This window comes from Chelon labrosus (genome assembly GCF_963514085.1).
Source record: "Chelon labrosus genome assembly, chromosome: 4".
Taxonomy (NCBI): domain Eukaryota; kingdom Metazoa; phylum Chordata; class Actinopteri; order Mugiliformes; family Mugilidae; genus Chelon; species Chelon labrosus.
This window is the reverse complement of record NC_140340.1, coordinates 20,212,536-20,226,450: the sequence shown is the minus strand read 5'-3', so window position 1 is coordinate 20,226,450 and position 13,915 is coordinate 20,212,536. Positions and strand designations below refer to the sequence as shown.

Below are 13,915 nucleotides of genomic sequence, written 5' to 3'. Positions count from 1 at the left end.
AAATCAATTTATCAATTTTATAATCTGAGTATTAAAAAAATACATATATATTGGTATAAATATCAATAACAACACATATCGTCTCTAGATGCTTTATAGAACCCAGAGTCTGAAACATTCAGAGCAAGAAAATACTACATTTTTACAGGAAGAAGAAAGCCGGGTAGGGAAAGAAAAGGAGATAGAGAAGAGAGAAGCAGAAGGAACAAGGCAATACATACAACATAAATGCTAATAAGTTCCTGTACTTCACAGAAATCACACTTGTTTATCCTACTAGTTGATCTGAATGCATACCAAGGTTCAAATATGACTTTATCTGGAGTTAAAAAGACTTCATTTGGTGAACGCTCCAGAGGCCGTCTGTGTGTGTGTGTGTGTTTTCTAAGAAGGAAACTAGTTGAGCAACTCTATTTGCTTTCTCAAACATTAGAAAGGACCTGCCCTAACAGACACACACACACTTAAACAATCCTACATGAACAGTTACGCATAGAAAGCACTCTGCAGTTAGTTTCCACCTGCCAAAGAGAGATCAGACCTCACAGAGACGCCATGTAGGCAGACAGAGAGGCGTCCGTCATCATGTCCATCACTGTGAATCTGAAGAAGATCTTCAACCTGCCGGGACGATCTGACAGAAAGGTGGAACTCAAATTCAGAGGTAAGCTGTCTGCATGCACCTCGGGTCTCTTCTCAGTCTTCTGTTGTCTACTCTCATAAAGTATGTGGATGTTTTCCTGTTCCTTAATTCATTTTAGTCAGCACTGAGCTTCCAGCTTTGTGTTGACAATAAATAAAAGATCTTAAAAAATACTCCATTCCAAGTTTAAACCTCCAGAGGAATTATGTGACAACAAACATGGAGTCATTATTATATACAGTATATTGGCTTTAATGTTTCAGTGTGGAGCTCATTTTAACAGCTTTTTACATTGTGTTTAGTTTGAAAGTACGTCTCGGAGTAGTCATGCATTGATGAATTGATTAATACTATGGAGGGTGGAACAGGAAGTAAACGCTCTCCGGGGAACACCACACTGCTGATGTCTAATTTATGCCAAAAACACACTTTAAAATACTTAAATTTGATTTATTTTTTATTTTTTTACTGTATGGCCTCAGATTTTTGTTTAGAGTGGAAATGCCTTCAAATACTGTCTGGATTACACTGAAAAATGGAAAAACTGAAAAATAATTCACTGAGGATGATTTAGTTTATTCGATTTCTGTCTCCTTCCGTTAGTTGCATGTTGGGAAGGACAAACACAGCAACAACTGTTTCAGCTTTAGACTGCAGGCATGAGGAGAATGATTTTTAGATTATTTAATTTCAACATCATGAACAACCAGGTATGATCAGGTATGGCCGGCGACGCCAGATGAGGGAGCCATTTTTATTTTTTTTTTCAGCTCGTTACAACATGCAGATGCTTAATACAATAAATAAAGTATTTAACTACACAAAAATATTATGTTTACTTACTTATCCAGTTTACTGGTTCATTACCACCAATAACTGGACTGGTGTGGAGCAGTTACCGTGGTGATCTGTGGGATACATTGGGATTAGGAAATTTTTCAGATCCTTTACGTAAGTGAAAACACCTCAAGTTAAATTTACAAGAAGAAAGGAAGCTCTAGAAAATGTTACTTAAGGCAAAGTGTGCAAATATAACCAGGCAAATGTACTTAAAGTACTAAAAGTAAAACTAGTCATTGAAGTAGAACATCACTCTGTGACTGTTATTCTACTTTATATTAAATTATGAGATTGTGTTTGGTGTATTGATGTGATGTGTCAGCAACATTTTAGTGTAATTTCCACTTTATATATACTGTTTATAACCAATGTTTATTGAATTTATAAACACAGAAGTCAAGACACAGGCATGTATTAAACTATAGAATTAATCAAAATTTAAGTGCAAGTGTAAGGATGCTTTTCATAATGGATCTGCTGATAAAGACAGATTTGTGGTTCTGTGTCAGATCTACGCAGTAGTCTGACGTGCACTTCTGCAGAAACGTTAACAACATGTCAAGGCGATACAGAATGGTGACTGGTCCAGGACACATTTGCTCATCCACGTCTCTTTGGGGTCGGATAAGCACAGAAATTTTTCCCAACTTCATAAAAGTATGCATTTTTGCACCGACATAGCCCACTTTGGTGTAGAACTTGTTAATCGATCAGCTGAGATTTCGTTAGACTGGATTCAACTTTATTGTCATTGCATATAGTATGGTTACACAGACAACAAAATGCAGTTTGGTATCTAATTAATACAATTCGCAAAAAGTGCTAAATTAACCCAATGATATTGAACAAGCATTGCCTATTGTATTAATTAAGGGCATATTTTACCATAGTTGTATACAAAAGTGTAATACTATAGACTGGCTACGTACAGTATGAGCAGTATAAACAATCATACTGAAGCTTGTGTGACACCCTGTCCTCAAAGTTTGATTGTGTTAACCCATGTGGTGTTGATCAGCTGGCAGAGGCTGAAGCATCCGTGCAGTTGCTATGGTAACATGTCTGTCTCTGTGTACTTTAGATTTCACCCATAAAACCAGAGTCCTGCAGTGTGAGAACGTGGCCATCTTCAACGAGGTGAGTGAACCTAATCTGCTGCGGACACGTTCAAACCAATCCAATATTTTTAAGGAAAAGCCAAACGGCAGCCTCATCGCTGGCAAGTGTTGAGCTGCAGTTATTCAGTTCTGTTCTGTTCTGTTCTGGTTCTGTTGTGATGGAAATGACATGCATGTACAAAGACATACATATCATATCTCTCAGTCCAAACAAGCAAAATCTGTCATAAGGTAGAATGAAGAGGAGTATTGTGGATACACTGTAGGTTGTATTTGCAAAATATGCTAAAATATAGCCATCCAGGGGTCACCTTTCTAATTTCTTCCTTGGGGCCCCAAGCGATAGCTTTGTTTATCTGTAATTATGTCAACTGTGCACCCCTGATCAGCAAAGTTTTAAACATCAGATGAGGTTACAGACAGGTCAGTTCAGGTGGAAGTGAGGATAACGAACTGTTGAGATTTCAGATTGCATGATGACACCCTCAAAGGGCACTTTAAAGGTTAACAAGTTTTGGTGAACATTTAGTTTAATGGGCTAAAGAATGCTTTAAATCGAAAGGGGTCCTCACAAGGAATAAGAGCAGTGTTTTAGTAGGTAGCCGCTGCTGTTTTCCTGATTCAGATAGAAACTATTTTAATTGAGCTGATAGAGGCTGTACCCCTCCTACAGTACATACACACAACCACTCCTTCAACACACACACATACACACACGCCTACAGTTGACATTATACTGTTTTATTCTGCTGTATTTTATGGAGGCAGAGCTTCTACTACTACTAGCAACATGGATCAAAGTCTGTCAGCTGTCAAATAGGCTGCTAAAGCTTGATGTAGCCTGAGTTATTTCAACAATGTCATGATTCACAGTAGCTGAATCATATTGACTTTCGTAAACCCACATGTCTTGTAGCCACCATGAGGTTGAATGTCTTTCTTTGGACTGAAACAAATACCGGCTAGACACGTGCATCGCCAGGTCACATTTTAGATTTTTCCAATATATTAGTTATAGGATTAGATTTGTGAAACCAGAATTTCCCAAAAAGAAGGTAATTACAAAACTACATGCTTCATATTAGCATGCCAATATCTTAGCATGCCCATTATCTATAACATCTTAAGTAGCATGATTTTATAAAAGTACAAGCATCATATTAGCATGCTAACATCTTTGTTATCACGCTAATTTACTAGATTCATATTAACATGCTAACAGCTAGCTTAGCACGCTAATTATAAAAGTGAAAGGATTGTATAAGCATGCTAACAAAGCACGCCCAAATAAAAGTATAAGCTTTGTATTTTATTAACAAATTCACTCTTGTGAGTATTAGTTCATGAATTCTGCTGTAAATATGGATCGCAAGCTAACACCAAAGACTCAGTGGAAAAAGCAGAATATTTGTATTACAGACCATTTCCTCCCATCACCACCACTGTGTTGACATAAACAGGGCTGATGGATAATGTTACACAGTAACCCCGGTGTGACATGAGCACGTCTGTGTTTTATTTCCTTGCTACCGAGTCAGGCAGGTGTTTGTTCTTCAGGTGGGACCAGGTAAGTGCATGTGTGCGTGTCAAACCCTAACACATGGTGACTCATGGCTGCAGCGGAAATGCCCTGAGTAAAGACAGAAACAATCTCTGGTTTCATTTATTTTTTTTTTTCTTCTATTGTTATGAACAAATGTTTCACTATCTCGCTAATACACGGCAAACTGTTATCATGAGATGATTGAGAGCTCAGGAAAAGATTACAAAAGACCCTTGAACTCAACATTTTGTCAAGTGTACTGCCTTCTAAAAGCTAAAGATGACTGTGTGTGCTCAAAATGCCTTTGTGTAATTTAGATTTTGTCTGTGTGTGTGTTCATGCAGTATTTCCGCTGGCCTCACTACGGTAGAGTGATCAGTGATGAAGTTTTGTCCATCAGTGTTTACAACTGCAGCAAAGTCTTCTCCAACAGGTAACACACACTCACATACACGTGTGTGTCTTTGTATCACAGACATGAATGATGCCCCTTACCCCAAACTTAATCATCACAGCTTATTATTAATTTGTAATGACGAAAAACTAATGGGACTGAAATAGCAATTTGAAATAATTGCATTATAATAAATAATCTTGCAAAAAAGCGTCACAAGAGGGGTGATGTAATGGTTTAAATCTGGTGAGTTTCTCATGGCAAGTCAGAGCTGAGGAAGAAGAATAACCTAGTTATTAATTTGGACTTCCTGAGTGGGAGCATTTCGGTCTGGAGTCTCCCCCGGCAAAGATCTCTCTGTTATTAGTCTGTCATCCTGTCTGTTGTAAAAATATAGACATTTAAATAGCTTTAACAGTTAACAGTGATCAAGACATTTGTTGAGCAGCATATGTCACATAATTTATTTCTCTAAAGACACAGTTTACAGTGATATAAAACAATTCAAATATTAAATCCTCACTGCCAGAGAAGCTAGAAACAACAAATGTTGGGCATGTTGATAATTGATGTTTTTGAAATCGTAATTAATCAGGCATTGCACAATTTAATTGACAAACCAATTTATGGCTACACAATTGTTTGTCCAACAACATCATAATTGTCTTAGCACTCACTTTATTTAAAGTCATTTTTTAAATTTAAAGTGATTCACACAATTTCTCACATGTGCTTGTATTTGCGATTTGAAATGACTGCACTTAATGGGAATTTACTTAAAATGTTTGCTAATAATACTTAAGTTTAATCATCTCATTTGTACATACTGATATTCAAACCTCCCACCAAAACAAATCAGAAGTTTAAGCTCAATAAAAGGATTGCCGTAACAAAGCTAAATGTCTGACGCAAATCTGAACCCTCAAACACATCTGCAATGTCAAGATCTAAAACTCTGTCCTGGCTGGGTAATAAAATGAATTATGTGTAAAGTATGTGTAAAGTTATTCTACTTTCAATATCCTTTACAACCGGCATGGTAGCAGACTATAAACATCTCGCTTCTCTGACGGCAGCTGTTTTGATGTAAACAAAATCAACAAGCTACACATGAAGCTGTCATATACGTCATAGTAAAAGTGTGTTTGTGTGTGTAGACTGCTCGGGCAGCTAATCATCAGTCTCCAGCATGTTGTTACTTCTGGGAGGTTGTTGCTACGGGAACCGCTCACTGATGCCAACTACAGCCTGACTGATGTAAGGACTCATAAACACATACATTTCTCTATAAGATATCCTGGTTGCCACCACCTCGATCACATCTCTGTTTTTTTGTAGATCTATATAGAGTTGGATATTCGCTATCATCCAGTTGAGGGAACAGCAGGACACTGGGAGGGACTCGACTTCCTGAAGGTTGAAGACAAGGATGAGTAAGATCACAGTAAACTGAAACCTGAGTATTATTTAAATCTGTGCCACAGAGAAACCCTGCCTCCTCCTCACGCTTTGTTTTTGCTCTTTGGACATGTGCAGATCAGCTCTGGTCATCAGGAATGATGGATTTGACGACCCTGACAGGTAAGAATTTACACCTGTTTGACTAAACATATACTGGAAAATGATGCTTGTATTTCTGTAAACATGTAATACTATCAAACCAAGCTGTCAATAAAGCTGAATCAATAAAAGCATCTCATGAAGATGTTGTCATCATGTGCTCAAGGTAGGTACTTTCCCAGGTAGGTACTTTCCCCAGATCACAAATGACCCTCTGGTTGTCTTGTTTGTTTAAACTCGTTTGACCAGAACTTTCTTTTGTTTTTGGAGCCAAAAGTTCCTGTTGTGAAGTCACAGGCCTGTGCTAATGTTTTGTAGATCCATCCATCTGCCTCAGCCTCCTCACATTGTACCATTCATTTCTCCATAATAACTTTATTATACTTCTTCCTTTACCACTTGTAATTCTCATGGTCACTACACTCATGATATAATTTGTAATTTGTTTTGTAGTTAGGCAGTAGTGTAAAAAAATAAATGTTTAAAAACAATATACATGCATAAGTAACTCATGCTGGTTAGGTGGTCCATTTAATTCGACAGGAGTAACATCTGAGATTTGTTGAGCTGAGACGTTTATTGAAACATTTTTCCAAAGTTCCCCCCAAATGTCTTGACCTGAACAACAATGGAATAAATGTCACACTAATACATCATCTCCCCATGTTTTCCTGCTAGTAGGCAGGCACTTGGCCGCCCAGATCAGCTGGACAGAGAGGCTCTGCGCTTGGGACGGAGTCTGGTCCGGACGGGGGACGAAGGTGATGATGATGATGATGAATATGATGACGACTTCATGGACATGGAGGTTTCTAACATTATCTTCACTCCTATTCTGAGGTCAGCCTGGTGTCTACTCGATTGTCTACTATCTACTGCCTCTAACTCACTGTGCAGTAAAACTGATCGGATGTGTTTGTCTCTGTTTGTGTAGTCGTTGCAGGCCGCTGTCCAGAAGTGCTGCTGCAGCGATGCCCACAGTCAAGAGCTTCCAGGTGATTTCACACATACATACCTTTTATTCAGGTCCCATCGTACAAGCTTCTGGAGCCCTGAGGTCTCATTTCAGTTGTGTTGTAACAAATGACAGGAAGTGATGTGAGAATTATCACATGTTTTAACTTGGGTTATTTAGTTCAGACTTCAGACAACACAAAACCAATATGTTAATAATGTTAATATCCCCTAATTTGGTTAATTTGACATATGATGTATTGGATTTCCTCAAAAATCAACCAATGGATTAAGAGCAAATGTTCTCCCCTTCATGACTTGAATGACATGAATTTCGTAACTGTGTGGTCAAATCTTGTGGTCTTGTAGTCTTGTAGTCAAAGCTGATGTAATCAACAGGGCATTACAAGTGCAAGTATACATCCTTCAAAGTTTTAGCATTTTGATACTCAAGTTTTGAGATTTCTGAACATTTTTACAAACATACACGGAGCGGTTTTCAGATCATCATTTATAAGGAAAACAGAAAATGGAGAACAAACCAATGTACTGAGGGAGAGCAGTAACTGATTTTTAAAGTTTCAAAACATTTTCTTGCAGTTTCTAACCCTTGATCTCAATTTTCTCATACAGATATAAAGTTAGCAAGTCATTCAGTCATCTACCGTTGTACAATATAAGAACCGTGAAGCTAAATTGTGTGTGTACAGGTGAATGTGAACATCCTGGAGGCTCAGAAGCTGGTCGGAGTGAATATCAACCCTGCAGTTTTCATCAGAGTGGGAGGTCAGAAAAAAAACACAGTGACACAGAAATCTACCAACTGCCCCTTCTACAACGAGGTACCAGCAGAGTGGAGAGCAAAGTGGAAAATAGTACACCTCAGTATATTTATAATATAGCACTGTGGTTAGCAGTGTACAGGAGACATTGCAGCAGAATAAAGTATAGTAATTCTCCTCCTGTCTTCTGCTCTTTCAGAACTTCCAGTTTGAGTTTCAGGACTACCCCTCAATCTTCTTTGACAAAGTCATAGAAATAAAGGTCAGTCGTGCAATTTTTGCCTTTTTTTTTTCTTTGTTTTTCTTTCTACTGCTGTCACCGTGGTGTGACATCTGGGAGCCTTGCCAAAGTAAACCTCTTTCATCTTATCTCCTTTCAGGTGTTCCACAGACGGACTCTTGCCTTCCTGATGACCCACATTGGAACATTTAAGATTGACATCTCCACCGTGTACGGCCAGCCAGGTACCAGAGCAGCTCACATTACAGTACCAGTCTAAATACTTGAGCATTCACTGACATCTTTTCATTTTCAGACCATCGCTTCTACCAGAAGTGGGCTCCACTGACTGACCCGGGAGACACCAGGTCAGGGATCAAGGGTTATGTCAAGGCCAGCCTCAATGTTCTGATGAAGGGAGACACTCTGAGCATGCCCACACTGCGATCATCCTCATCTGGAGCCAATGAAGACGTAGAAAAGTTAGTAAAAACGCAAGATGTGAAAGTAGAAATCATGAATCAACGAGGCCAGGTCAACTTGGTTCACCCCAACAATGAGGTGTAGTGGATCTAGGATTGAGCCCTGAGGAACTCCAAATTTTACAACAGTCCACGTCTATGCATATGAAGATAATCAATATTATCTGTTTAAAAATGTCCGATTAACTTTTACTTTTCTTTGTCTGACAAGTAACAGTCGTTCCCAAGTACTGTTTCAGTTTCAAGAACGCTTTGGACCAAGTACAGTCAAAATGCCCAGTTGCTGCACCTGATTTATGAAGGATGTGTTGGGAGGTAACTTGTGAGGGCTTGAGACAGACAGGTGCCCCAGAAATCCTTTTTCAGGCATCGCCAAGGACCCTCCTGTCCAAACGATTTGATTGGCCCAACAGTTCTTTACCAGAGCATAGTCAGTTTTTAACAGAGAGACTCCAGACCAACTTTCCACCACAAACATTTTATGGTTCGGAGAAGTTAGGCAGGTTTCCAGGATCACTTTGTTACTGTAATATTTGTAATGATTTAACAAAATAATTGGTCAAAACAACTCTGATATTTCTTAGTAATGGCTGTCTAAATTTAAAACAGTGATTTACTAATTTAGATTGAACCATTAAGGAATATATTGGCTAGTAAATGCCTCAGTAGTGTCAGTTAGACAAAAACTAACTCTGAACAGAAAGTCATTCATATAATTTGTAACAAACAGATAAACTTTCTGCAAAACTGTAAATGATATTATTTATAGTGGTCTAACCATAATGTTGTATAATGGATTTATTATATAACTTAAGATACATTTGTGAACATTAATTCTTAGACTTTTCTCTTTATATCAATATTATTCAGCATTCGGATGTCAAATTAGAGTTGTTGAACACACCTCATTGACTCTTCAGTCTAAATGGTCATGTATTCACAAGATAACTGTAGGTTTATAGGTGTAAATATTTAGTTAAAAAATCGTGATATCTAGTTTGTGTGGTATTATGAAACTTAAATCTCCACTCACTAAGTCCATACATCATGACAAGTGTTCATACTTTTTTTGTTGTTGTTGTCGTTTTGCAGGAACCTCCTGCTCCCTCGTGGAATGCCATCTGAGCGTCCGTGGGCTCGGTTCCGAGTCCGAATCTACAGAGCGGAAGGTCTGCCCACAATGGAAGCAGGGTTGATGGCCAAGATGACCGTCTCTGATCGGGCTGTATTCATTGATCCCTATGTGCAGGTCACCTTCGCTGGACAACAGGTACTCGGATACAAACAGCATGTTGTTGGGCCGTGGAGTGGACCAAAATTAAAGTTATGTTGTCAGCAGCTACTGGTTTAAAAATGGACTGAGAAAAAAGAGAGAGTACATTTTTTAGCAAAAATATTGGGTGGCAAAATCCATCCCAATTTACTACTAAAAAAATTCAACTTTTGTTTTGCTAAGCAAAACCTATGAAATATGAATGGAGATTAGCAGTGTTGGGAGTTGCAAAATCTATAATGTTTTATTTTGGCCTTCAGGGGGAAACGTCAGTCGCTAGTGCCACCAGCTCTCCAGTTTGGAACGAGGAGATCTCCTTCATCGAGCAGTTTCCTCCTCTGGCTCGGCGGATTAAAGTCCAGATCCTCGATGACGCCAAGATGGGAGACATCGCCCTGGCAACGCACTTCCTGGACCTGCAGCAGATTTCTGACCCCACCAGGAATGGTATGACTCTGAGTTTACACAGAACGTCCTTTTTCATTGTCCTGAAACTTTATGAAAGTCCCAAACATTAAATTTCCCATGCAGAGTGAACCAGATGTTTATGTCAAACAGGCCCATAGAACCATGTCACATACAAGTGTCACTATTTTATGAGTACATTTATGATAGTTTAGTAACAAGGTGTCCTATTTTATACTGTGATCAAATGGAAATATCTGTCCGTTTTTGTTTTTTTTTCTACAGGGTTTAACCCCACCTTTGGCCCAAGCTGGGTTAACCTTTATGGTTCTCCTCAGAATTCCACCCTTGGAGATGTTCACCAGGTAAACTCGACCAAACCAAAAATTAAGACAAATAAGGTCTTATATTATTGTTTTCTTTTTTGCTAGGATAATTACCAATTATCCTAGTTTAGCATTAGGATAGAAAACAAGGGGAAGCCAGTCTGGCTTTGTCCAAACGCAGTGAAAATCTCCTCTACCACCACCTCTAAAAGCTCATCTAAAAACTCTTGTTGTCATGGTCTCAATCACTTTTCTAACCTAGCTCTTGGAGACAAAGCACATATACATTTTCTCACAATGTCCAACAATCCCATGAATTTCGAGACTTCTTCTTAAAGAGTCATTAATAAATGTGTAGGTTGTGCAGGATTAAAACAGACTAAATCCAGACTAACGTCTCTCTCTCTTCTCTCTAGGCTTTGAATGAGGGTCTAGGTGATGGGATCTTCTACCGTGGCCGAATCCTCCTTGCTCTCTCCATGGAGGTTTACTATTCCCCCTCCACTGTACCCATGGAAACAGCGTCTGTTAAGGTAGCAAAGGTAAATACAAGAGTTGGGCTACACATTCATTTATCAGCATTTATTTCCTGTCAGAAATTTAACTGACCCTTTGTTGGTCTTCTTCTGATTGGTCTGACCACCAGACAAACAATAGCAATGCAGGGTACATTCCCACAGAAAAAACTCTCTTTTATAAGAGAGCGGAGATAACATGAAGCTAACGTTCTTACAGCATGTGAGACTAGTCGTTTTTCCAGTGTTAGTCCAGTTGCTAGCATTAGCTGTCTCTCCTCCACATTATCTCTAGACTCTTATTACAGGTTTTAAATATTTGTCTATAGGAATAGACCCCTGCATGGCCATTGTTTGTTCACAGAACAGTAACACAGGCAGTGGGGACTTGACAATTGGTAGGAGCTCTCTGGTTGGTGCTCAGAAGACCAGCAAAGGGTCAACAGAAGTGAGAATGGGCTTTCTTTGACAACAACCACATGTGATATGATCTCATTAACTGTTATGTGGATATATTTCTTGTGTGTTCTTGTCCTTGAAGGTGAAAGGAGCGCTGGGGAAACTGGGACGGAGGAAGAAGAAGGGCAGCAAGAAGGAGACGGTGGAAGGTCAGGAAATAATTACGGGAAAAGTATCACATATATCACAACAAAGGAAAAGCTGGTCTGGCTTTGTCCAAATACAACAAAAATCTTGTCTACCACCACATTTAAAAACCCTGTTGTCACTGTTAGAATGGAACCACAAAAACTCCTGGAAGTCATTGCACCAAGCTAAGAAATGGTCTGAAAATGACATTTTTATATTTGTTTTTTGGACTGATAAACAAGATAGAATATGTTAATTAGTGAGACAGCTGGATTAGGCTCCAAGCCCCCCTCTAAGGATAGACTCTAATAGATAATTGATGGATGGAGGAAACAGTCACTTCCAACAACTCCAAAACTGTCTGATTGTATTTTTATTGTCTCAAGATAAGGTGACAGGTTTTGTTCCATCTGCAGTTTTAAGGAGAAAAGTTTAAAAGGTAGTTTTTCCTCACAGCTCCAAGCTTTCCACCATGATTACTACAAGCTATGCTACAGAACATGCCGTACACATGTTAATGTCTGATATTTAAGTTGCTAAAGTAGTGCAGAATTAAAAAAAAATCCCATTGGTTTGTTTCCTTCTTCTTGCCATAGCGTCTCAGGCTGCCAGTAGATTGGCTGATGAGTCAGGTGAGGTGGCAGTTGAGGTGCCAGAGGCTGTTACCGTGGAAATTGAGGAGATCCATCCTCTACCTGAGGTCAGTGTCATCAGCACCTTAAGTTCTAAAAGAATGGTGGAGAGTTTGGGTTTTAATAGAAACATCTGTGGGTGTTACCCATCAGAAACACTCATGACTAGTGTCTGTTTATGACCAGATATTCACCTGTAGTTGGAGGAATTTGTTTTGTACCTGTTTCCCATTAATGTCCAGAGACTCCAGACTTAAAGTGTGAACAGAGTTGAAACATTTTGGGGACAAATGTTAAGACTGTGTTACTAATTGATGTCAGATTATATCTCAGTCCAGCTCCCCATCCCCATAAACACTACATCCCCATTCACTTCAAACCCACTGAGATTCAGGTGTCCACCCACACTCAAGGAAACTCCTTCAAGGGCAACTTCTACATATTAGCCAGAGGAGAAAGGTGGATGGAACGAGGAGTAAAGGAAAAAATCCTGTCTGAACAGGGGACTGAGATATAATCTGCCATCAATCTACAACATAGTCTGAACATCTTTCCCCAAAAAATTTTAGCACCATTTTCACCTTGAGACTGAAGTCTCTGTCCAATAATAGGTTGACAGGGTACCATTCATTGGCAAAGGCAGAACATAAACCATTTCCTTCCATCACCAGGTGAGTATTTGGTCATTAACAGGCACTAGTCACATAAGTTTTACCATCCACAGATGAAGTTTTCTTCAAGAAAACTCTAAACTTAAAAACATTAAAAGCAGTCCAGAGTTTCTGATGATTAAGGTAGGAATCAGGAACCGGTAGCTCTCACATTTTCTCCTTGTTTGTCCTCAGGGTTTCCTGGGACAGAATGTCGAGTTTCTGCTGTTTGCATCTCTGTTTGAAGTCACAATGATCAACCCATCTGTAGGCACCAAACCGCTGACCTTTGAACTCTCCATAGGTAAATAATGTTTTATGAGAATAAGTGCATTTTTGTCAAACGTCCCTGCGCTCCAGCAAGTGTTCTGTTTCTACCAGGGAATTATGGGAAGGCGGTGGGGGTTGGGAGACCTAAGAAGAGCCAGAGCAAGGAGGAGCTGAGAAGGAGCAGGGAAGAATTGAAGAGGAGCCGGGAGGATCTGAATGAGGAGTCGCAGGGTCTGCTGGAGTCAGAGGACGAGCTGGACAGAGAGGAACTGCAAAGTCCCGAACCTGAGAACAGATCTGTGTCTGCTGCTATGAGACCCCAGCCCACTGAGTACGACAGGTAAAAAAAAACAAAAAACACCCCACCTGTACAGGTAAAGAAGGCTGTGAAGATGTTTTTTTTAAAGCAGGGGCATCAAACAAACAGCTTTTTGGCCAAAACCAGGCCACCAGAGGGCATAATCTGGCCAGTGAGATATACAGTATTTGCGAAGTGTGAAAAATTGTTGTTAGTGTCAACTGTCAATCATCATGACAATTGAACATACATCAGTATTTATATTAACTACCTAAAATAACAGATACCATCCTTGAAAAAAAAATTATTTGACGTGTACTTTCGTGTTTTAGTTTGGTCCCATCCACTAACGTGGTGGAGGTGGAGTTTATGACCTATACTGCAGCCAGCCACCAGGGGGAGCTCCTCGTGCTTTGGCTTCA

The 13,915-nt window shown here is 39.4% G+C and overlaps 1 protein-coding gene across 1 annotated transcript in view; it reads left to right on the top strand.

The window, feature by feature from the left end:
• Positions 1–481: 481 nt before the first annotated feature.
• fer1l4 (fer-1 like family member 4) overlaps positions 482–13,915 on the top strand; it is a 29,639-nt gene continuing 16,205 nt past the window's right edge. Inside the window, exons 1-20 of the mRNA XM_084543377.1 lie at positions 482–664; positions 2,565–2,620; positions 4,489–4,577; positions 5,696–5,795; positions 5,877–5,971; positions 6,075–6,119; positions 6,777–6,938; positions 7,033–7,093; positions 7,763–7,894; positions 8,034–8,096; positions 8,215–8,299; positions 8,371–8,536; positions 9,629–9,806; positions 10,070–10,256; positions 10,500–10,579; positions 10,957–11,082; positions 11,597–11,663; positions 12,240–12,343; positions 13,121–13,229; positions 13,307–13,535. Of these exons, the coding sequence (XP_084399503.1) occupies positions 586–664; positions 2,565–2,620; positions 4,489–4,577; positions 5,696–5,795; positions 5,877–5,971; positions 6,075–6,119; positions 6,777–6,938; positions 7,033–7,093; positions 7,763–7,894; positions 8,034–8,096; positions 8,215–8,299; positions 8,371–8,536; positions 9,629–9,806; positions 10,070–10,256; positions 10,500–10,579; positions 10,957–11,082; positions 11,597–11,663; positions 12,240–12,343; positions 13,121–13,229; positions 13,307–13,535 (2,213 nt within the window). The 5' untranslated portion in view covers positions 482–585. The remainder of the gene's footprint in view (positions 665–2,564; positions 2,621–4,488; positions 4,578–5,695; positions 5,796–5,876; positions 5,972–6,074; positions 6,120–6,776; positions 6,939–7,032; positions 7,094–7,762; positions 7,895–8,033; positions 8,097–8,214; positions 8,300–8,370; positions 8,537–9,628; positions 9,807–10,069; positions 10,257–10,499; positions 10,580–10,956; positions 11,083–11,596; positions 11,664–12,239; positions 12,344–13,120; positions 13,230–13,306; positions 13,536–13,915) is intronic.